Below are 23,689 nucleotides of genomic sequence, written 5' to 3' on the forward strand. Positions count from 1 at the left end.
CAGGGGAGGGGGACAGGGATGAGGGGACAGAGTTGGGGACACGGACATGGGGGGACGGGCATGGGGATGGGGACATGGGGATGGGGACAGGGATGGGGACAGGGATGGGGACATGGGGACAGGGTCACAGGGACAGGATCACGGACATGGGGCTGGGGGACAGGGACATGGGGCAGGGATGTGGGGACGTGGGGACAAGGATGGGAGGACAGACAAGGAGATGGGGGACAGGGATGTGGGGACGGGGACATGGGGATGGGGAAAGGCCACAAGGATGGGGACAGCGGGACAGGGACATGGGTGGGGGGACAGGGACATGAGGACACGGACATGCGGACAGAGGGACAGGGATGGGGACATGGGTGTGGGGACACAGACACAGGGACATGGACATGGGGACAGAGGCACAGGGATGGGGACGTGGGTATGGGGACATGGGGACAGAGAGACAGGGATGGGGACATGGGTATGGGGACAGGGACATGAGGACACGGATATGGGGACAGAGGGACAGGGATGGGGACATGGGTGTGGGGACAGGAACAGAGACATGGGGACGAGGACAGAGACACGGGGCCACGGGGATGGGGACGGGGCATAGGGACAGGGATGGGGACACCGGGATAGGAAGTGGCACGGGGACAGGGACACAAGCACAGAGACAGGGACACGTGGATGCAGGCGAGGGGACAGGGAGGGGACCACGGGCAGCGGGGTGGCATGGGGGCACGAGGACACAGGGACAAAGACACGGGCATTGGGAACGGGGACACGGGCAGGCACAGGGAGACGGGGTGGGGACAGGGACACGGGATGGGGACACGGGGACAATGACGGGGACACGGGCAGGCACAGGGACGTAGGATGGGGACAGGGACACGGGATGGGGACATGGGGACAGGGATGGGAACAGGGACACAGGATGGGGACATGGGGACAGGGATGGGGACAGGGACATGGAATGGGTACATGGGGACAGGGAAAGGGACATGGGGACAAGGACAGGGACATGGGCAGGCACAGGGACATGGGATGGGGACAGGGACACGGGATGGGGACATGGGGACAGGGATAGGGACATGGGGACGACGATGGGGACACGGGCAGGCACAGGGACATGGGATGGGGACAGGGACACGGGGACAGGGATGGGGACAGGGACATGGAACGAGAACATGGGGACAGGGAAAGGGACATGGGGACAAGGACAGGGACATGGGCAGGCACAGGGACGTGGGATGGGGACAGGGACACGGGATGGGGACATGGGGACAGGGATGGGAACAGGGACACAGGATGGGGACATGGGGACAGGGATGGGGACAGGGACATGGAATGGGTACAGGGGGCCAGGGAAAGGGACATGGGGACAAGGACAGGGACATGGGCAGGCACAGGGACGTGGGATGGGGACAGGGACACGGGATGGGGACATGGGGACAGGGATGGGGACATGGGACAACGGGGACACGGGCAGGCACAGGGACATGGGATGGGGACACGGGGACAGGCATGGGGACAGGGACACGGAACGAGAACATGGGGACAGGGAAAGGGACATGGGGACAAGGACGGGGACATGGGCAGGCACAGGGACGTGGGATGGGGACACAAGGACGGGGACACAGAGTCAGGGACGTGGGGACAGGGAGATGGGGACGTGGGGACACGGAGATGGGGACGTGGGGACAGGGATGGGGACATGGGGACACAGACGAGGACACGGGGACAGGGACACGCGATGGGGGGACAGGGACGAGGACACCAGGACAGGGCCGGGGACGTGGGGACATGGGGCCAGGGCCACCCCACGCAGGGCCAGGGCGGCAGGACCGCGGCGGCAGCGGGTGACGCGGGGACGCGCCAGGATCGGGGACCCCGGACGCCCGGGTCCCCTCAGGACGCCCGGGTCCCCTCGTGGGCGGGGGGGGACGGGGGCTGCGACCAGAGGAAGCGGCCGAACAATGGCGCAGCGTCACCGTCGCCGTCACCGCCGCGGCCACCGGCGCCGCCGCGGCCCCGGCGGGAACGCGGGGACCCCCGCCGCGCCGCGGGGCGGGCGGACGTCACACGGAGGGAGGTGGGGACCCCCCACCCTGGCAGGGAGGGGACCCCGGTGGCCGGGGGGGGGACGCGAGCGGCCGCCGGCCCCCTGCCAGGCCGTACGTGCGGCTCGGCACAGCCGGGCCCCGGGGTCAGGTCCCCGCGGCGCCAGCGGGGCCAAAGGGCGACCGGGGAGGGACGGCGGGGGACAGGGGACACGGCCCTGGGGACAGGGGACACGGCCCTCCGCCGCCCGCGCGCCTGGGTCCCCCCCCGGGCGAGGGACACCCCCCCCCAGGGCGTCCCCAAATAAAGTGGGGGGGACACGGGACGCGCACACCGGCGTCCCCCCCCTCCCGCCATCGTGGCCTCGGCCGCCGGCGTCCCCCCGGCCACCGGGGTGTCCCCAAGGGTTGACGTCCCCGGACACCTCCGGAACATTCCACCCCCCCTGCAGTGTCCAGGGCGTCCCCAAAAAAGGGGGGGGACACCCCACACCCAGACACCGGCGTCCCCCCGGCCCTGGCCACCGGGGCGCGTCCGTCCCGTCCCCCCCGAAACGGTGTCCCCAAGGGTTGACGTCGTGCGTGTCCCCCCAATTTTCCCACCCTCCCCCACCCGGACGCCTGGGTGCATTGGGGGAGGGGGTTTCCTGCCCCAAAGGTCAGCAGTGACGCGGAGGAAGCCCGGCCCCTCCCCCCCCATCTGCCCCTCCCCCCCCCACGGAGCCCCACGGCGTCGCGGCGGCCACCATCTTTATTGGGGTCCGTGTCCTCCCCCCCCTCCCCCCAACGTCCCCGACGTCTGGGTCCCCTGCAGGGGGGGAGGGGGGCAGAGCTGGGGGGGACGTGGGGGGCTGGGCAAGTCCTTGGAGGGGGGGGAGGTGTCATTGAGGGACGCGGTGGCTTCTTGGTGGCCCCAGTTCATGGTGGGTCTCGTGGTGGGCCCAGCTCGTTGGTGGCCCCGGCCTCTTGGTGGCATCTTGGGGGCTCGTTGGTGGCCCCAGATCATTGGTGGCTTGAGACGGTTCCAGGTCGTGGTGGCCCCAGATCATTGGTGGCTCGTTGGTGGCATCTCGGTGGCCCCGGCTCACGGTGGCTTCAGTTCGTGGTGGCCCTGGCTCGTTGGTGGCATCTTGGTTGGCCCCAGGAGCATTGGTGGCTTGTGGTGGCCCCAGATCATGGTGGCTTGTGGTGGCCCTAGCTTGCTGGTGTCTCGTGGTGGCTCTAGTTCATGGTGGCCCTGGCTCGTTGGTGGCCCCAGGTCATTGGTGGCTCGTGATTCCAGGTCACAGTGGCCCCAAGATCATTGGTGGCTCGTGGTAGCCCCGGCTCACGGTGGGTCATGGTGGCTTGTGGTGGCCCTAGCTTGTTGGTGGCTCATGGTGACTTCAATTCATGGTGGCCCTAGCTCGTTAGTGGCCCCAGTTCGTTGGTGGCATCCTGGTGGCTCGTTGATGGCCCCAGATAATCATTGGTGGCTCACGGCAGTTCCAGGTCATGGTGTCCCCAAGATCATTGGTGGCTCGTGGTGGCCCTGGCTCGCTGTGGGTCATGGTGGCTTGTGTCAGCCCTAGCTTGTCGGTGGCTCGTGGTGGCCCCAAGACCATTGGCGGCTCGTGGTGGTTCCAGATCATGGTGGCCCTGGTCATGGTGGCTTCGGTTCATGGTGGCCCTGGCTCGTTGGTGGCATCTTGGTGGCCCCAGATCATTGGTGGCCCTAGCTTATTGGTGCCTCATGATGTCCCTGCCTTGTTGGTGGCCCCAGCTCATCGGTGGCATCATGGTGGCTCGTTGATGGCCCCGGACCGTTGGTGGCTCACGGTAGTTCCCGATCACGGTGGCCCCAAGATCATTGGTGCTTCATGGTGGTTCCAGGCCAGGGTGGCCCCAAGATCATCGGTGGCTCGTGGTGGCCCTGGCTCACGGTGGCTCATGGTGGCTTGTGGTGGCCTCAGCTCGTTGGTGGCTCGTGGTGGCCCCAAGATCATTGGTGGCTCGTGGTGGTTCCAGATCACGGTGGCCACGGCTCACGGTGACCCCAAGTCCTTGGTGGCTCGTGGTGGCCCTGCCTCATGGTGGCTTCCGGCGGCTGGCTCACGGTGGCCTTTCTGAGGCTGACAAGGGACCCACGGTGCTCCAAGGCCCCTCAAGACCATCTTGGGGGGCTTCAGGGTGTTTCGGGGTGCCCCCTTGCAGACGACGGCCCCCACGACGCCCCGGGGTGCCTTGGGGGGGGGGTGGGGGGGGCCTCAAGACATTTTGGGGTGCCCCCACATGGACGATGAACCCCACGACGCTCCAGAACCTCTCACGACCACCTTGGGGTGCTCCAGGCCGTTTTGGGGCACCCCCTTCGCAGATGACAGCCCCCACAGCGCTTGGGGTGCCCCCCCAACACCTCGGGGTGCCCCCCCCAACACCCTGGGGTGCCCCCCAACACCCGGGGGTGCCCCCCCTCAAGCGCAGGGGGCCTCACGGCAGACCCTGATGTGGATGGCCGAGTTATGGCGGGGCCGGGGGGACGCCCCCTCTTCCTCCTCCTCCTCCTCCTCTTCCAACCCCTCCCCTTCCTCCTCACCGCCAACCCCCCCACCCCGACCCGGGGGGGGTCCCCGGCGGCGGCGGGGGGCGGCGAGGGGGGGCAGGGTGACGGAGGAGGTGCTGGCGTGAAGCCGAAGGGCGCCGGGAGCCCCGGCCTGCAGCTGCAGAGCCAGGTTGATGGCGCGGGGGACGGCGAGGCCCAGGCCGTGCAGCCGTAATTCCCCCGGGGGGACGCGGGGGACCCCCGAGACCCCGGCCCCCCGGAGCCAGGAGACGTTGGCAACGTCGGAGCTGAGCTCGGAAATCCGTCCGCGCCGTCACAAAAACGTCGGCTCCGGGGCCGGGGGGGCCGGCGGCGATGGAAGGGGGTGAGGGAGGGGGCGGGGGCTGGGCCCCGGCGGCGGCGGCGGTGGGGGTGGTGGTCGCCCCCCATTGCCGGGGACCCCCCGGTGCTGCCGACGGTGCTGCCGTGTCCCCCGAGGACATCCTGGGGGGGGAGAGGGGGTCAGGGACACGGGGAGCCCCGGGGTCCCTACGGACCCCACAACCCCCAGCCCCTATAACACCCCGGGACCCCCATAACCCACCCTACACCCCTATCGCCCCCCAGGGACCCCCGGGACCCCCTAGAGCCCCCAACCACCCCAGGGATCCCTGCAACCCCCCAAGACCCCTATAGCCCCCCAGGGATCCCCCAGTGCCCCCAAACACCCCCATAACCCCCCCGAGTCCAAGGGAATCCCAGGAGACCCCAGACCGCCCCCACAGCCCCTGGGAGCCCCACAGATCCCCACAGCTGCCCCACAGACCCTCCGGAGCCCCACAGACCCCCCATAAACCCCCGGACTCCCCAGTAGCCCCACAGATCGCCCACAGCCCCCAGAGCCCCTGGCAGCCCCAGACCCCCACATCCTCCCACAGGCCCCCCCGCCCGCACCTCGTCGCGTCCCCTCGGCCGCCGCCGCCGCTTCCGCTTCCGGTGGCGCGACCACGCCCCCCTCTCAAAAGCCACGCCCACTCTCACAGCCCCGCCTCCTATGGTTAGGCCACGCCCCTCGGGATCCCGCCCCACCCACCGGCGCGCTGAAGCCCGGGAGGGCGGGGCTGAAAGCCACGTGAAGAGGGCTCGCCCGCCCCTCCCGCCACGCGCGCGCTCCCCGTCACGTGCCCGCCGCGCCCCGCCCCCCGTCACGTGACGCGGCGCGGGGCCGCCATCTTGGCCCCCGACACAAACAAGCGGCGACGCGGCGGCGGCGGCAGCGGCGAGAGCGGGACCCGCCGCCCCCGCCCCGGGGCCCCCGGACCCCCGGGCCCCCGGCCGCCGGTAAGGGGGCGGGGCGGACCGTCGCCATGGAAACCCTGGGCCTCCTCCCCTCCGCCCCGCTCTTCCCCGCCCCGTCCCTCCCCGCCGGGCCCCGCCCCCGTCGCCAAGGAGACCTCGCGGGTTCACCCCCGTTGCCATGGTGACGCCGGAACCCCTCCCCCTTCCCCCGCGCTCTGGGCCGGTTGCAATGGAGACACCTCCCCCCGCCTGTTGCTATGGAGACCGGGGGTTTCCCCAACAAGGCCCGTTGCTATGGCGACCAGGGACACGCCCCTTCCAGGCCCGTTGCCATGGACACCCTACTCCCCCACCCCCCGGCCCTGTCGCCATGATGACCCGGACCCCCCGTTGCCATGGAGACCCCAGACACCCCCCCATCACCATGGTGACCCGCCCCCCGACTCTGGGTGTGCTCCCCCCCAACCGGGGACCCCGGCGTCGGGGGCGGGGACCACCAGGCCGCTGCCCCCAACGCCGGGGTCCCCCCAGCACCCCGGGACCCCCCAGACGAGTGGGTCCCCCCAGCACCCCTAGGACCCCCCAGACGGCGGGGCCCGTCCCTGCGCCCCCAGAGCCCGAGCGGAGCTGCCCCTGGGTGAGCTGGGGGGCCCGGGGGTTTGGGGTCCTAGGTGGGGTCGGGGGGGGTCTGAGGGTCCCGGCTGGGGGGTGGGGGGTCTCGGGGTCCTGGGGGCTGTTTGGGGTCCAGGGGCATCCTGAGGGGCGGTCAGGGGTCCTGGGGGTGTCGGAGGGTCCCAGGGGGTGGTTGGGGGCCCAGGGGGTGGGGGGCCTGGGGAGGGGTCCCAGGGGGTGGTTGAGGGGCCCGGGGGGAGGCCTGGGGGGGTGGTTGGGGGCAGTCAGGGGTCCTGGGGAGGAGTAGAGGGTCCTGGGGGGGCCAGGGGTGGTTGGGGGTCCAAGGGGGGTCCCTGGGGGCAGCTGGGGTCACAGGGGGTGGTTGGGGGTCCCGTGGGGAGGTCGGGGTCCTGGGGGGACTTGGGGGCAGTTGGGCATCCGGGGGGCCCCAAGGGGCGGTTGGGGGTCCTGGGGACCCCAGGGGCATTTGGGGTGCTTGGGGGCCAGTTGGGGGTCCCAGGGGTGCTTGGGGGCAGTTGGGGACCCCGGGCGGGGTCCTGGGGCTGAACCCCTCCCCCAGACCCCTCCCCCGCGGGGCCCGATCCTGGCGATGGCGGCCGAGACCCTCAACTTCGGTCCGGAGTGGTGAGTGGGGGGGGGGGAGGGGGGGGGCTGGGATCTGGGGTCACTCCCCGCCCCCCGATGTCCCCCGCTCCGTGTCCCCGTCCCCACACCCCCTGTCCCCCTCCCCCAGGCTGCGGGCGCTCTCGGGGGGCGGCGCGGCCTCGCCCCCCGTCCCCGGCGCTGCCCCGTTACCGGCTGGCGGAGAACAGCTACGGGCGGGAGGAGATGCTGGCGCTGTACGTCCCCGGTGACAAGGTGGGGACGGGGGGACACGGGGGGGACACGGGGGGAAATGGGGACATTGGGGGGGCGTGGGGACATGGGGGGCGTGGGGACATGGGGGGAGATGGGGAACTGGGGGACACGGGGACATTGAGGGGGACACGGGGGCGTGGGGACACGGGGGGTGTGGGGACATTGGGGGGCGTGGGGACATGGGGGGGTGTGGGGACATTGGGGGGCGTGGGGACATGGGGGAGATGGGGGAACTGGGGGACACGGGGACATTGAGGGGGACATGGGAACACGGGGGTGTGGGGACACGGGGACATTGAGGGGGACACGGGGGGTGTGGGGACACGGGGGGTGTGGGGACACGGGGACATTGAGGGGGACACGGGGGGCGTGGGGACACGGGGGCGTGGGGACACGGGGGCGTGGGGACACGGGGGAAATGGGGACATTGGGGGCGTGGGGAAATGGGGGGAGATGGGGAACTGGGGGACACGGGGACGTTGAGGGGGACACGGGGGCGTGGGGACATTGGGGGCGTGGGGAAATGGGGGAGATGGGGAACTGGGGGACACGGGGACATTGAGGGGGACATTGGGGGGTGTGGGGACACGGGGGTGTGGGGACACGGGGACATTGAGGGGGACATGGGGGCGTGGGGACACGGGGGTGTGGGGACATTGGGGGGCGTGGGGACATGGGGGAGATGGGGGAACTGGGGGACACGGGGACGTTGAGGGGACATTGGGGGGTGTGGGGACGTGGGGGCGTGGGGACAGGGGGAAATGGGGACATTGGGGGCGTGGGGACATGGGGGAGATGGGGGAACTGGGGGACATGGGGACGTTGAGGGGGACATGGGGGATGTGGGGACACGGGGGAAATGGGGACATTGGGGGTGCGTGGGGACATGGGGGGGTGTGGGGACAGGGGGAAGTGGGGACATTGGGGGGCGTGGGGACATGGGGGAGATGGGGATCTGGGGGACACGGGGACGTTGAGGGGGACATGGGGGATGTGGGGGACGTGGGGGTATGGGGACGTGGGGACGTGGGGGGCAGAGGAGGGGACATGAGGGACGTTGGGGACATTGGAGGGGACACGGGGGACTTGGGGGCGTGGGGACATGCGGAGGGGCGGGGACATTGGGGGGCGGGGATATGGGGGGAATGGGGATGGGGGAGATGGGGGGACACGGGGACGTGGGGGACATTGAGGGGGACATGGGGGACACGGGCGGGGAGATGGGGACAGCGGGGGGAAATGAGGGGACACGGGGACGTTGGGGGTGGGGGACGGGGGACAGGGGTGATGTTGGGGGACGGGGGAGATGGAGATGGGGGAACACAGGGGACGTGGGGGGGACATGGGGGAGATGGGACCTGGGGACATTGGGGGGGGACCTGGGGGCACAGGGGGACCTGGGGGACACGGTGGGGACATGGGGATATTGGGGGGGCCCGGGGAGCCTATGGGGGACGTTGGGGGACATCGGGGGACCCGGGAGACCTGGGGACACCGGGAGGGGACATGGGGGGACTTGGGGGGCACAGGGGGGGGAACGGGGGGACACCGGAGACCTGGGGGCACACGGGGACGTTGCGGGGGACTTTGGGGGCAGATGGGGGGAGATGGGGGGGCAAAGGGGGGACGGGGGCACGGGGGGGACAGGGGACGAGGGGGTCCCCACGCCCCCCGCCCCAGGCCCCCAGGAGATCCAGGAGCGCGGGTCGCCGCCATCGCCCAGGAGGAGCCGCTGCCGCCGCTGGCGCTGCTGCCCCTCACCCAGGAGGAGCAGGCAGGGGCAATTAGTGACGGGGGGCAATTAGTGACCGGGGGGCAATTAGTGACAGGGGGGAATTAGTGACGGGGGGCAATTAGTGACGGGGGGCAATTAGTGACGGGGGGAATTAGTGACGGGGGGCAATTAGTGACCGGGGGCAAGGAGCGACCAGGGGGCAATTAGTGACTGGGGGGCAATTAGTGACCGGGGGGCAATTAGTGACGGGGGGGGCAATTAGTGACCGGGGGCAATTAGTGACGGGGGGCAATTAGTGACCGGGGGGCAATTAGTGACCAGGGGGCAATTAATGACTGGGGGCAATTAGTGACCGGGGGGCAATTAACATCCCGGGGGCAATGAGCAACCGGGGGCAATCAGTGACCGGGGGGCAATGAGCGACCAGGGGGCAATTAGTGACCGGGGGGCAATTACCGTCTGGGGGGCAATTAATGACCGGGGGGCAATTAGCAATTGGGGGGAAATTAATATGCTAGGGGGCAATTAGCATCCCGGGGGGGCAATGAGCGGCCGGGGGCAATTAATGACCGGGGGGCAATTAACATCCCAGGAGGACAATTAGTGACCAGGGGGCAATTAACATCCTGGGGGGCAATTAATATCGTGGGGGGCAATTAGCGACCAGGGGGACAATTAATGACTGGGGGGCAATTAACATTCTGGGGGGCAATTAATGACCAGGGGGCAATTAGCAATTGGGGGGAAATTAATATGCTAGGGGGCAATTAGCATCCCGGGGGGCAATGAGCGGCTGGGGGCAATTAGTGACTGGGGGCAATTAACATGCTCGGGGGTAATTAGTGGCCGGGGAGGCAATTAGCATCCCGGGGGGCAATTAGCGACCGAGGGGGGCAATGAGCAACCAGGGGGCAATTAGCGACCGGGGGGCAATTAACTTCCCGGGGCTAATTAGCAAGCCGGGGGCAATTAGTGATGCGGGAGGCAGTTAACATCCGGGGGGCAATTAGTGACCCTGGGGGCAATGGGCAGCGGGGGGGCAGTTAATGGGCACGGGGAGTAATTAATAGGTTGGGGGGCAATTAACGGCTGGGGGGGGCAGTGAGTGGCGGCGAGAGCAATTAACGGTTTAGGAAACAATTAATTATTGGGGGGCAATTAATGGGCAGGGGGCAATTAATGGGTTGGGGCGTAATTAGTGGTGGGGGGTAATTACCGGGGGGCAATTAACAGGGCGAGCGCTTAACGACTTGAGGGAGCAGTTAATGGGTTGGGGGTAATTAATGGTGGGGGCGGGTAACTAACGGGGGGCGATTAACGGGGGGGGCAGTTACCAGCCTGGGCTGTTGCCCCTTTGGGGGGGTATTTGCCCCGGGGGGGTTGTTGCCCCCCGGGGGGTTGTGGCCCCCAGCTGGCCGTGACCCCCCGCCCCCAGCGGAACTTCTCGCTGTCGGTGAACAGCGTGGCCGTCCTGCGCCTGATGGGCCGCGCCGGGGGGACCCGGCCGGGGCCCCCGGGGCCGCGCCGGCACCCGCAGCCGAGGTACGGGGGGGGGGGGAGGGATGGGGACGGGGACACGCACGCGTCCCCGAGGTGTCACCGGTGTCGCGTCTCCCCCTCCCCCACTGTCCCCGGCACAGCCACGTCCCCCCCACAGCGTCCATCCGGTCCCCTCTGTGACCCCCCCACCTCGTCCCCGTGGCATCGTTACCCTCGGCGTGTCCCCAAGGTGTCCCCGGGTGCCCCCCGCTGTCCCCAAGGTGTCCCTGGGTGTCCCCAAGGTGTCCCCAGGTGCCCCCCCACTGTCCCCTGGGTGTCCCCAAGGTGTCCCTGGGTGTCCCTGGGTGTCCCCAAGGTGTCCCCCGGTGCCCCCCACTGTCCCCTGGGTGTCCCCAAGGTGTCCCCAGGTGCCCCCCGCTGTCCCCAAGATGTCCCTGGGTGTCCCCAAGGTGTCCCCGGGTGCCCCCCGCTGTCCCCAGGGTGTCCCTGGGTGTCCCCAAGGTGTCCCCAGGTGCCCCCCGCTGTCCCCAAGGTGTCCCCGGGTGCCCCCCCGCTGTCCCCAGTGGGTCCCTGTGGCATCGACACCCTTGGTGTGTCCCCAAGGTGTCCCCGGGTGCCTCCCGCTGTCCCCAAGGTGTCCCTGGGTGTCCCCGGGTGCCCCCCACTGTCCCCTGGGTGTCCCCAAGGTGTCCCCGGGTGCCCCCACTGTCCCCAAGGTGTCCCTGGGTGTCCCCGGGTGCCCCCCACTGTCCCCTGGGTGTCCCCAAGGTGTCCCCGGGTGCCCCCCGCTGTCCCCAGGATGTCCCTGGGTGTCCCCAAGGTGTCCCCGGGTGCCCCCCGCTGTCCTCAGGGTGTCCCTGGGTGTCCCCAGTTATTCCCAAGTGTCCCCGGGTGCCCCCCGCTGTCCCCAGTGGGTCCCTGTGGCATCGACACCCTCGGCGTGGCCCCAAGGTGTCCCTGGGTGTCCCCAAGGTGTCCCCAGGTGCCCCCCGCTGTCCCCAAGATGTCCCCGGGTGCCCCCACTGTCCCCTGGGTGTCCCCAAGGTGTCCCCGGGTGCCCCCCGCTGTCCCCAGGGTGTCCCTGTGTGTCCCCAAGGTGTCCCCCGGTGCCCCCCACTGTCCCCTTGGTGTCCCCAAGGTGTCCCCAGGTGCCCCCCGCTGTCCCCAAGATGTCCCTGGGTGTCCCCAAGGTGTCCCCGGGTGCCCCCCCGCTGTCCCCAAGGTGTCCCTGGGTGTCCCCAAGGTGTCCCCCGGTGCCCCCCACTGTCCCCTGGGTGTCCCCAAGGTGTCCCCAGGTGCCCCCCGCTGTCCCCAAGGTGTCCCTGGGTGTCCCCAAGGTGTCCCCGGGGGCCCCCCCGCTGTCCCCAGTGGGTCCCTGTGGCATCGACACCCTTGGTGTGTCCCCAAGGTGTCCCCGGGTGCCTCCCGCTGTCCCCAAGGTGTCCCTGGGTGTCCCCGGGTGCCCCCCACTGTCCCCTGGGTGTCCCAAGGTGTCCCCGGGTGCCCCCACTGTCCCCAAGGTGTCCCTGGGTGTCCCCGGGTGCCCCCCACTGTCCCCTGGGTGTCCCCAAGGTGTCCCCGGGTGCCCCCCGCTGTCCCCAGGGTGTCCCTGGGTGTCCCCAAGGTGTCCCCGGGTGCCCCCCGCTGTCCCCAGGGTGTCCCTGGGTGTCCCCAGTTATTCCCAAGTGTCCCCGGGTGCCCCCCCGCTGTCCCCAGTGGGTCCCTGTGGCATCGACACCCTCGGCGTGGCCCCAAGGTGTCCCTGGGTGTCCCCAAGGTGTCCCCGGGTGCCCCCGCTGTCCCCAAGGTGTCCCCGGATGCCCCCAAGGTGTCCCCAGGTGCCCCCCGCTGTCCCCAGGGTGTCCCTGGGTGTCCCCAAGGTGTCCCCGGGTGCCCCCCGCTGTCCCCAGTGGGTCCCTGTGGTACCCCCAGGGTGTCACCGTCCCCACGGTGCCCCCCCAATATCCCTGGGTGGCCGGAGGTGTCCCCACCGTGTGTCCCCCCGCCATGTCCCCCGTGTCCCCCATGTCCCCGTGTCCCCGCAGGGCGGGGCCGTGCCGAGGGGGGTTCTCCCCCGGGGGGCCGGAGGAGCCCGAGGGCTTCGGCCGCGGCCGGGAGCTCCCGAGGAGCCAGAGCTGGGAGGAGAGGTGGGACGGGGGGGGGACACGGGGACAGGGGGGCTGGGGGACACGGGGGACACAGGGACACGGGGACATGGGGGGACACGGGGGCTGGGGGAGATGGGGGACACGGGGACACAGGGACAGGGGGACACGGGGGATGGGGGGACACGGGGACAGGGGGAGATGGGGGACACAGGGACAGGGGGGACACGGGGGACACAGGGACACGGGGACAGGGGGGACACGGGGGGCTGGGGGACACAGGGACAGGGGGGACATGGGGGCTGGGGGGACACAGGGACAGGGGGATGTGGCAGGGGATGGGGGATGGGGATTTGGGGGACACGAGGGTTTGGGGGGCAGTGGGGGTGGGGGACGTGGGGGATTGGGGGTCACGGGGGACACGAGGGGCTGGGGGAGTGGGAGATCGGGGGGACGGGGGGTCAGGGGACCTGGGGGGACACAGGCCGGGGGGGGACGAGGGGCAATGGGGGGGGGGAGGCTGTCCTGGGGGCCCCGGGGCTGGGGGGCCCATGGGGTCCCTGTCCCCCTGCCCCCCCGCCCCACTGACCTGCCCCCCGGGCGGCGCAGGGGGAGCGGCGGTTCGAGAAGCCCCACGGCGCGACGGAGGTGAGGGGGGCCGGGGGGGCGGGGGGCACAGGGGGGCACTGCGGGCCAAGAGGGGGTGGGGGGCACCGAGAGGGCCGGAGGGGGGGCATGGGGGCAATAAGGGGTGTTGAGGGGGCGGGGGGGCATGGGGGTGAAGGGGGGACCTGGGGGCTCCATGATGGGTTGGGGGGCCATGGGGGAATGGGGGGTCCCGGGGGTGGGGGGGCTGGGAGCTCTTGGGGGTCCATGAGGTGCTGGGGGGTCAGGGGCCACGGGGGTCCCCACGACCTCTCCCCCCAGGCCGGGCACCCTTCGAGGAGGGGGTCCCCCGCGGAAGGAGCCCCCGCTCGGACTGCACCAACTGGCGCTCGCTGCGGGAGGAGCCGGGGGCCGAGGAGGGGGCCGGGGGGGCCGGGGGGCAACCCCGCGGGGGGCGGCGGGGGCAGCTGGCGCTTGGGGCCCTCCCCCTCCTCCCCCGCCGCCCCGCCCCCCGCGAAGGCCCCGGCCGGGAGGGGGAGTGCTGGCGGGGGGCAGCCCCGGTGAGTGGGGGACACGGGGGGGGACGTGGGGACACGGGGGGCCATGGGGACACAGGGAGATGGGGACGGGGGGGGGACATGGAAGGGGGCATGGGGACATGGGGGCCATGGGGACACGGGGGGGACACGAGGGGGCCATGGGGACACGGGGGGGGACACGAGGGGGCCATGGGGACATTGGGGGGGACACGTGGGGACACGTGGGGCCATGGGGGGCCATGGGGACACAGGGAGATGGGGATGGGGGGACATGGAAGGGGGCATGGGGACACGGGGGCCATGGGGACACGGGGGGGACACGAGGGGGCCATGGGGACATTGGGGGGTTGGGGGGGGGAGACACGAGGGGGACACGGGGGGCCATGGGGACATTGGGGGGGATGACCCGGGGCTGTCGCGACGCCCCAGGGGACGCTGTGGGGGGCAGGGGGCACACACGGGGCGATGGGGGCACAGGGGTGCCGTGGGGTGGGGGGCCCCCTGGGTGCCGGCGGGGGTGTGGGTGTGTGTCCCCCGTGACCCCCTGCCCGCAGAGCCCCCGCTGGCGGCGGCGGGGAGGCAGGGGGCGCGGGGGCCCCGAGGAGCGGCGGGAGCTGCCCGAGTGGTGCCTGGAGGAGGAGGAGGGGGGCCCGGGCTCCTTCGACGCCTCGGGGGCCTTCCTGCCCAGCAAGGTGGGGGCACCCGGGGGGCACCCGAGGGGGGGGGCAACCCATGCGGGGGGAGCAGGGTGGGGTGGGGGATTTGGGTGTTTGGGGGCACCTAAGGTTGGGGGGAGGGAGGCATGGGTGTTGGGGGAGGAGGACCCAGGAGTCTGGGGTGGGGGGCACCCATGGGGGGGGAGGGGGGACTTGGGTGTTTGGGGGCACCCAAGGTTGGGGGGGGAGGAGGCATGGGTGTTGGGGGGAGGACCCAGGAGTCTGGGGTGGGGGGCACCCATGGGGGGAGAGAGGGGGGACTTGGGTGTTTGGGGGCACCCAAGGTGGGGGGAATGGGTGTCTGGGGGCCCGAGGGGGGGACACACACCCGGGGGTGGGGAGGGCCCAGCTGTTTTGGGGGACCCAAGGGGGAGGGGGGCACAGAGGTGTCCGGGGGGACCCGGCACCCAGCCCAGCCCCCTCCCCCGCAGAAGCCCCCCACCCCCTCCCGGAGGACCCCGACCCCGAGACGGCACCCACCGAAAACGGGCCCCGGAGGCCCCCGAGGGCCCCCGGGTAAGGCCCCCCACTCCCCCTCCCCCTTCCCTCACCCCCTCACCCCCTCCCCACAGCCCCCCGAAGACCCCCGAGGAGCCGCCGCTGCCCCCGCCGCCCCGAGCCCCCCGGCCGCCGCCAAGGACCCCCGGGCCCCCCCAGGTACGGCCCCTCCCCCAGCCCCCAGCCCCCCCACCATTAACCCCCTCCCCCCAGGGGACCCAGGCGTCCGGGCCCCCCCCCCGGGCGACGCAGAGGACGAGGAGGGGATGAAGCACCTGCAGCAGGTGAGGGGCTGGGGGGGGCTGTTTGGGGGGTCAGGGGGTTTTGGGGCCCCCCGACCCTGTGCCCCCCCAGGAGGCGGAGAAGCTGGTGGCCTCGCTGCAGGAGGCCTCGCTGGAGGAGGAGCAGTTTGGGGGGCCCGGGGCCCCCGGCTGGCGGCCGCCCTGCCCCTGGCCCACCAGGCCGCTCGCAAGTGGTTCTACAAGGACCCCAGGGCGAGATCCAAGGTGGGGACCCCGGCACCCCCAAATCACCCCTGGGACCCCCCGGGACCCCAAATCACCCCAGGACCCCCCGGGACCTCCAAATCACCCCCGGGACCCCCCGGGACCCCAAATCACCCCACGGGACCCCCCGGGACCTCCAAATCACCCCGGGACCCCCCGGCACCTCCAAATCACCCCGGGACCCCAAATCACCCCGGGACCCTCCCCCGGCACCCCAAATCACCCCGGGACCCCAAATCACCCCCGGGACCCCCCCGGGACCCCAAATCACCCCAGCACCCCCCGGGACCCCAAATCCCCCCACCCAGGACCCCCGATCCCCCCTGGGGACCCCCGATTGCCCTCCCTGGACTCCCCTCCCCCAAGACACCCCAACCCCCCGGGGATCCCTCATCCCCCAGGGCCCCCAAGGACACCCCCAGCCCCCTGGGTGTCTCCCAACCCCCATGGCCCCCCAAACCCCCAGGGACCCCCAAAACTCCTCTGGGACCCCTAACCCCCCAGGGGCCCCCAAGGACACCCTCAGACCCCCGGGCCCCCAAACCCCCTGGGACCCCCCTGAGACACCCCTAAGTCCCTCTGGGATCCCCTACCCCCCAGGGCCCCCCAAACCCCTCTGGGATCCCCAAGCCTCCTCTGGGACCCCCTAACCCCCCAGGGCCCCCGAACGCCCCAGGGCCCCCCAGACCCCTCTGTGACCCCCCAAACACCCTCTGGGACCCCTAATCCCCAAGGCCCCCCAAACGCCCTCTGGGACCCCTAACCCCCCACGGCCCCCGAACGCCCCAGGGCCCCCAAACCCCCTCTGGGACCCCTAACCCCCCCAGGGCCCCCCAAACCCCCTCTGGGACCCCCCAACCCCCCCAGGGTCCCCCAAGCCTCCTCTGGGACCCCCTAACCCCCCAGGGCCCCCCAAACGCCCTCTGGGACCCCTAACCCCCCCAGGGCCCCCCAAACCCCCTCTGGGACCCCCTAATCCCCCAGGGCCCCCCAACGCCCTCTGGGACCCCTAACCCCCCCGGGCCCCCGAACGCCCCAGGGCCCCCCAGACCCCCTCTGGGACCCCCAAACACCCTCTGGGACCCCTAATCCCCCAGGGCCCCCAAACGCCCTCTGGGACCCCTAACCCCCCAGGGCCCCCAAACCCCTCTGGGACCCCTAACCCCCCCACGGCCCCCCGAACGCCCCAGGGCCCCCCAAACCCCCTCTGGGACCCCTAACCCCCCCAGGGCCCCCCAAACCCCTCTGGGACCCCCAACCCCCCCAGGGTCCCCCAAACCCCCTCTGGGACCCCCAACCCCCCAGGGTCCCCCAAGCCCCCTCTGGGACCCCCTAACCCCCAGGGCCCCCCAAACGCCCTCTGGGACCCCTAACCCCCCAGGGCCCCCAAACCCCCTCTGGGACCCCCAACCCCCAGGGTCCCCCAACCCCCAGGGCCCCCAAACCCCTCTGGGACCCCTAATCCCCCCAGGGCCCCCCAACGCCCTCTGGGACCCCAAACCCCCAGGGCCCCCCAAACCCCTCTGGGACCCCTAACTCTCCCCCAGGGCCCCCCGAACGCCCCCCGCCCGGCCCCCACGCCCCCGGCCCCCGGGCCCCCAGGCCCCTTCTCCCCGCAGGAGATGGGCGAGTGGTTCCAGGCCGGGTACTTCCCCATGGCGCTGCTGGTGAAGCGCGGCTGCGACGAGGCCTTCCAGCCCCTCGGCGACGTCATCAAGATGTGGGGCGCGTCCCCTTCGCCCCCGGGCCCTCCCGCCCCCCTGCTGGTGAGGCACCCCAAACCCCGCCACCCCCGAAGGAAGCCCCGCGGGTCTCAGACGCCCCAAACCCCAGACACCCCCACACAACCCCTGGGACCCCCCGGCCCCTCAGGGACGCCCTAAACCCTCCCTGCCCCCCCCCCCAGCCCTGGGACCCCCAGAACCCCTCTGGGACCCCCAGGATTCCCCTGACCTCCCGCCAGCACCCCAGGGGCCCCCAAACACCCCAGGGACCCCGAACACCCCGGGACCCCCAGGGACCCCTCGAACGCCTTCGGATGCTCCCCCAAACACCCCCTGGGCCCCCCACCCCTCGAGCCACTACACAGCACCTCAAGGCCCCCCAGGCCCCCCTGGGACCCCCAAAATCCTCAGACCCTCCCCTCAAACACCCTCGACACCCCCAAACACCCCCGGGACCCCCACAGCCTCCCTGACACCCCCTAACCCCCTGGGAACCCCTAACCACCCCCGGGACTTCCAGGCCCCCCAAACGCCCCCAAGGACAGCCCCAGCCCCCTGGGTGTCTCCCACCCCCCATGGCCCCCCAAACCCCTGGGACCCCCAAGCTCCCCAGGGATCCCCAAACACCCTCCGGGACCCCTAACCCCCCCAGGGCCTCCCCAAGGACACCCCAGACCCCCGGGTATCTCCCAACCCCCCATGCCCCCCCCCAACCCCCTGGGACACCCCAAAACCCCTCTGGGACCCCTAATCCCCCAGGGGCCCCCCAAGCCCCCAGCCCCCTGACCCCCCGGCCCCCCAGGGTAACCTGGACCAGGAGCGGCTGAAGAAGCAGCAGGAGCTGGCGGCGGCCGCCCTTTACCAGCAGCTCCAGCACCAGCAATTCCTGCAGCTCCTCGGCCGGTGGGTCCCATGGGTGCCCCCCCGACCCCCCACCCCCCTGCCTGGGTCCCCCGTCCCCCCAGGACCCCTGGGTCCCCCAGTGACACCCCACCCCCCCGATGTCCACAGGCAACCGCTGGCCCCCTGCCCCGTCCCCCCAAAAGCCGGGGAGCTGACGCCGCAGCAGCTGGGGGCTCTGCTGCAGCAACTGCAGGCTCTGAAACCCAGGTGAGACCCCCGAGACCCCCCAGGCTCCTGGGCCCCCCCCCCGATGCCTGGGCCCCCCCCCGATGCCTGGGGCCCCCCCCCTGCCCGCTCTGTCCCCCCCCCAGGCAGGGGGAACCCCACCTGTTGCGGTCGCCGTCGCTGCCGGAGGCGACGCCGCTCTGGGACCCCTCGCAGCCCCCCGGTGAGTTGGGGGGCACTGGGGGGGGGGAGCTGTGGGTCGGGGTGGGGGGGCGGCTCATGGGAGTGGAGCTGCCGTGGGGCTGCCGTGGGGCAAGGGCAGTTTCTATGGCTGCTGTAGGGGTGCTATGGGGCTGTTGTGTGGTTGCTGTGGGGCCGCCATGGGGCAGGGGCTGCCGTGGGGCTGTCATGTGGCTGCTGTGGGGCTGCCGTGAGGCTGCTGTGGGGCTGCCATGGGGCAGGGGCCGCCGTGGGGCTGCTATGGGGCTGTCATGTGGCTGCTGTGGGGCTGCCGTGAGGTTGCTATGGGGCCGCCATGGGGCAGGGACCGCCATGGGGCTGCTATGGGGCCGCCATGGGGCAGGGACCGCCATGGGGCTGCTATGGGGCTGTCATGTGGCTGCTGTGGGGCTGCCGTGAGGCTGCTGTGGCACTGCCATGGGGCAGGGGCTGCCGTGAGGCTGCTGTGGGGCCGCCATGGGGCAGGGGCCGCCGTGGGGCTGCTATGGGGCTGTCCCCCCCCCCTTACCGCGTCCCCCCATCTCCCGCAGGCAGCGATTCGGGGCTGTGGGAGCTGCCCCTCGGCTCCCCCACCCAGACCCCCACCCTGGAGCAGCTGCAGCTGCAGCACAAGGTGAGCCTGGACCCCCCCCCCCGATACTGGGGGTCCCCCCCAGACATGGGGGTCCCCCGTCGTGCCCCCCCGGACGCCGGGGTCCCCCCCTGAGCGCTGCCGCAGCTGCAGGAGCTCCGAGCCCGGCGCGAGGAAGACGACCAGCGGAAGCGGCGGCAGGAGGAAGAGCTGCTGCGGCGCAAGCAGGTGGGGGGGCGGGGGGGCTCCGGGGGTCTCTGGGGGGGTCCCGGGAGGGTCCGGGGGTCTTTGGGGGGCCCTGGGGTGTTCGGGGAGGGGGGCTGGGGGTCCCTAGGGGGTCCGGGGGGGGTCCTGAGGCTCTCAGAGTGGGGGGCCCTGGGGGCGGGGGCTCCGGGGGTCTCTGGGGGTCCCGGGAGGGTTCTGGGGATCCCTAGAGGCTCCTGGGGGTCTTTGGGGGCCTGGAGCATCTTGGGGTCACCTGGGGTCCCGGGGTCTTTGGGGGTCCTGAGGCTCTCGGAGTGGGGGCCCTAGGGGGGGTCCTAGGGGTCTTTGAGGGGTCCCGGGGGTCTCTGGGGGGTCCCAGGAGGGTCTGGGGATCTTTGGGGGACCCTGGGGTGTTCGGGGAGGGGGGGGCTGGGGGTCCCTAGGGGTCCGGGGGGTCCTGAGGCTCTCGGAGTGGGGGGTCCCAGGGGTCTTTGAGGGGTCCCGGGGTCTCCGGGGGTCCCAGGAGGGTCCCGGGGGTCTTTGGGGGCCCTGGGGAACCTTTGGGGTCCTGGGGTCCCGGGGTGTTCGGGGGGTCCCTAGGGGGTCCTGAGGCTCTCGGAGTGGGGGGTCCCAGGGGTCTTCTGAGGGGTCCCGGGGGTCTCTGGGGGGGTCCCTGCCCCCCCCGACGCCGCCCGTCTCCCCAGGGCCGGCAGCAGGAGGCGCTGCTGAAGCTGCTGCAGCAGAGCGGGGTCCCCGGGGGCCCCCAAAGCTGGGCCCTGCCCAAGGCCCCCGCCCCGGAGGGCGAGCGGCCCCCACAAGGCGCAGCGGGGACCCCGGGCTGTGAGTGACCCCAACCCCCCCAGCCCCACGGACCCCCCACTGGGGTCCCCCATATCCCCCCGCCGTGGGGTGACGGTGTCGTGTGTCCCCCCCAGGTGGGGGCCCCGTGGGGGCCGGAGCTGTGGCCCCCCCCCGAGAAGAGCCCCCCGGCCTGGGAGGAGAGCGGGGCCGGGGGGGGGCTCCTGCGCGGGGGGGGGGGCGGCAAGGGCGGCTGCGGTGGCCCCCCCCCGGGGTGAGTGGGGACGGGGACAGGGGGGACACGGGGGGGACACGTGAGGGGACACGGGGGGGACACATGGAGGTAGGGGGACACGGTTATGGGGGGACATGGGGGGTCATGGGGGTGGGGGGACATGGGGGTGTGGGGGGACTCGGGTTATGGGGGACATGGGGGGTCACGGGGGTGGGGGGACACGGTTATGGGGGGACATGGGGGGTCATGGGGGTGGGGGGACATGGGGGTGTGGGGGGACACGGTTATGGGGGGACATGGGGGTCACGGGGGTGGGGGACACGGTTATGGGGGGACATGGGGGTCACGGGGGTGGGGAGGACATGGGGGTGTGGGGGACACGGTTATGGGGGGTCACGGGGGTGGGGGGACATGAGGGGACACGGGGGGCCATGGGGGTGTGTGGGGCACATGGGGGGGACACGGGGTCACGAGGAACCAGTGGGGCCCCACAGCGGGATGGGGGCGGGGGTACCCTCTCCTGCCCCACGGCGGGGTGGGGGTGGGGTGTCCAGCCCCACGTGACCCCCGCCCCCCCCCAGGCCGTGTGGGCGGGGCCCGGAGGAGGCGGCGCTGCTGAAGCTGCTGCAGGGGCTGCCCCGCCCCCGAGGCCCTGGCCCCGTGCTGGCAGGCGGCGCTGCAGGCGCTGGGAGCCCCCGGGTACGGGGGGCCGGGACCCTATGGGGGGGGGGGGCCGGGACCCTCTATGGGGGTGTGGGGCCGGGAGCGCTGGGTCCGCTATGGGGGTGGGGCCTGGGTCCCCTATGGGGGGCGAGGGGGGGCCTGGACACATGGGTCCCCCTCATAGGGTGGGGGTCTGGGGCCTCTGTGGGGGTGATGTGGGGCCCGGACGCATGGGTTCGCTATGGGGGGTGGGGCCTGGGACCCCTATAGGGGGTGGGGCCTGAGTCACCTATGGGGGGCGACGGGGGCCCGGACCCCTGGGTCCCCTATGGGGGCGGGGCCTGGGATCCCTATGGGGGGTGAGGGGGGCCCGAGATCCTCGCCCCCACATAGGGGTGGGGGTCTGGGTCCCCCTATGGCATGTGGGGCCTGGACGCCTGGGTCCCCTATGGGGGGGGGGGGTGCCTGGGGTCCGGGACCCCCATAGGGTGGGGTCTGGATCCCCATGGGGTGTGGGGCCCGGACCCCTGGGGGGTGATGTGGGGCACGGGGTCTCTTTTGGGGGGGGGGGGGGTGAAGCCGGGGTCCCGGACGCCTGGGTCCCCCTGACGGGTCCCCTCCCCCAGTGGAGCCCACCCCCTTCGAGGCCTGGCCCCGCCCCGGGACCCCCCGAGGCTCAGCCCTTCCCCCGCCCGCTGCTGGAGCGCCGGCCGCCCCCGGCCCCGCCCCGCAGCCCCAGGTGGGGGAGGGGGCAAGGGGGAGGGGCCCTGGCCCCGGCTTCACCCCACACCCCCAGAGGGGCTGGGGGCGGCGGGGGGATGTCGTCCCTCCTGGGGGGCTGGGGGGAGGGCTCTGAGGGGTTGGGGGGTGGGGGGCGCGGAGGGGAGCCATGGGCGTGGGGAGGGGCTGGGGGAGTGGGGCTGGGGGGATGAGTCTCTGGGGGGTCTATGGGGAGCTGGGGGCCGAGGGGGGCGGAGGGGGAGCCATGGGGGTGTTGGGGGCCGGGGGAGTGGGGCTGGGGGGTTTCGGGGGGTCTATGGGGAGCTGGGGGGCTGGGGGGGGGGAGCTGGGGGGTTGGGGTTCTATGGGGAGCTGGGGTGCTGTAGGGGGTGGGGGGGTTCGGGGGGAGCTGGGGGTCTATGGGGCGCTGTGGGTCTCGGGGGGAGCTGGGGTGGGGGTCTGTGGGGAGCTGTGTGGGGGGGGGATTCCTGGGGGCAGCCATGGGGCTGGGGAGGGGATTGTCTGTGTGGGGCTGACCGTGCCCCCCTCCCCCCGCAGGAGGCGTGGCTGGGGGCAGGGTCGCTGCCCCTCCCCCGTTCGGCCCCGGGGCGAAGCCACCCCCCGGAGGGGCCCGGGGGAGGGAAAACAGCGCCCCCTGCTGCTGCTGCACAGCGACCCCAGCATCCTGGGTACGGGGGAGGGGAGGGGAGGGGTGTCTGGGGTGGGGAGGGGACACCCAGTGTGTGGGGTGTGGGGCTGGGGGAGGGGTGACGTTGGGGGCTGGGGGAGGGGTTGGGCTGGGGGAGGGGCTCTGTGGGGTGTTGGGGGAGGGGGAGGGGCACTGACCCACTTCTTCCCCTCCCCCAGGCTACTCCCTGCACGGCCCCGGGGGTGAGGTGGAGATGGTGGAGGAGTACTGAGCCCCACGGCTGCCCCCCGGCTGCCCCCCGGCTGGCCCCCCGCGCCCCCCCGCGCCCCTTACGGCCGACACGACCGCCCCAGCTGCACTTTAGCGTCGGAGCTGCCCCACGGCGCTGCCCCACGGCCGGGTCAGAGCTGCCCCACGGCAAAAGGGCGGGGGGGTGGGGGGTGGGGAGCTGCCCCACGGACAAACAGCGGCCCCACGGCGCAAGAGGACGGGGCCACCCCAGAGGGGCTGGAGCTGCCCCACGGACACCGGAGCTGCCCCACGGCGGGGGCCGCGGCCGCCCCACAGATGCCGGAGCTGCCCCATAACGGAGCTGGACTCGTTGCACAAGGGCCCCCCTCCCCATCGCCCTCCCCCCCGGGGCCGTGTTTACAGCCCCCACTCGGGGGCAGCCAGGCCCCGCCCTCCTTGCAGACCACGCCCCTCCGGAGCTGGCCACACCCCTTGGTTTGCCCCCCAAGGCCGGAGCTCCACCCCTTCCACTAAGGCCCCGCCCTGACCTAGGCCCCGCCCCCGCCGGAGGCCCGCCCCTTCTGTGGTGTGTTGCGGGGGAGGGGGAGGCTGCATTTGGGGGGAATTCGGGCGATTTTGGTTTTTTTAAAAAAAAACAACCAAAACCTGGGGTGGTGCTGCCCCTCCCCCCCCCACAGCGGGTTTAGGTTTTGACGGGGGGGGGCAGGGGGGGAGCCCCCCTCGCCCATCCCCCGCCCCGCCCCAGCAATAAAGATGGAACCCCACGCCCCTCCCCCCACCCCACGTGCCAACCCCTCCCCCACCGGGGCGGCGCTGTTGAATGTAAAGGGGGGGGGTGAGCCCCTCCCCACCCCCGCCTCTACCTCCCGCGGGGAGGGGCCCGGCTCCCCCCCTCCCCCTTCCTACTGAGAGTGGCAAAATGTTTACAGGCCCCTCCCCACCCGGGGCCCCTCCCCCACCCCCGGACGCCTGAGTCCCCCGTGACGATCCCTGTACATACC

At 72.2% G+C, this 23,689-nt stretch overlaps 2 protein-coding genes across 2 annotated transcripts; one reads left to right on the forward strand and one right to left on the reverse strand.

Moving 5' to 3' along the window:
- Window positions 1-2,786: 2,786 nt before the first annotated feature.
- POP7 (POP7 homolog, ribonuclease P/MRP subunit) lies at window positions 2,787-5,586 on the reverse strand. Its single transcript, XM_072848708.1, is given in 3 exon segments — window positions 2,787-4,813; window positions 4,815-5,073; window positions 5,524-5,586. Coding segments are annotated over 2 exon segments (570 nt in total). The 5' UTR covers window position 5,073; window positions 5,524-5,586; the 3' UTR covers window positions 2,787-4,501.
- An 848-nt stretch (window positions 5,587-6,434) lies between these two features.
- GIGYF1 (GRB10 interacting GYF protein 1) lies at window positions 6,435-23,053 on the forward strand. Its single transcript, XM_072848598.1, is given in 24 exon segments — window positions 6,435-6,505; window positions 7,061-7,125; window positions 7,235-7,267; window positions 7,269-7,361; window positions 9,040-9,133; window positions 10,530-10,636; window positions 12,640-12,741; window positions 14,401-14,536; window positions 14,992-15,076; window positions 15,281-15,342; window positions 15,413-15,467; window positions 15,470-15,547; window positions 15,550-15,564; window positions 17,167-17,330; window positions 18,091-18,191; window positions 18,300-18,398; window positions 18,503-18,579; window positions 19,127-19,209; window positions 19,315-19,395; window positions 20,076-20,211; window positions 20,307-20,443; window positions 20,986-21,155; window positions 22,346-22,476; window positions 22,655-23,053. Coding segments are annotated over 23 exon segments (2,127 nt in total). The 5' UTR covers window positions 6,435-6,505; window positions 7,061-7,090; the 3' UTR covers window positions 22,708-23,053.
- The last annotated feature ends 636 nt before the right edge of the window (window positions 23,054-23,689 follow it).

Source organism: Ciconia boyciana, chromosome 32 (assembly GCF_034638445.1).
Source record: "Ciconia boyciana chromosome 32, ASM3463844v1, whole genome shotgun sequence".
NCBI lineage: Eukaryota > Metazoa > Chordata > Aves > Ciconiiformes > Ciconiidae > Ciconia > Ciconia boyciana.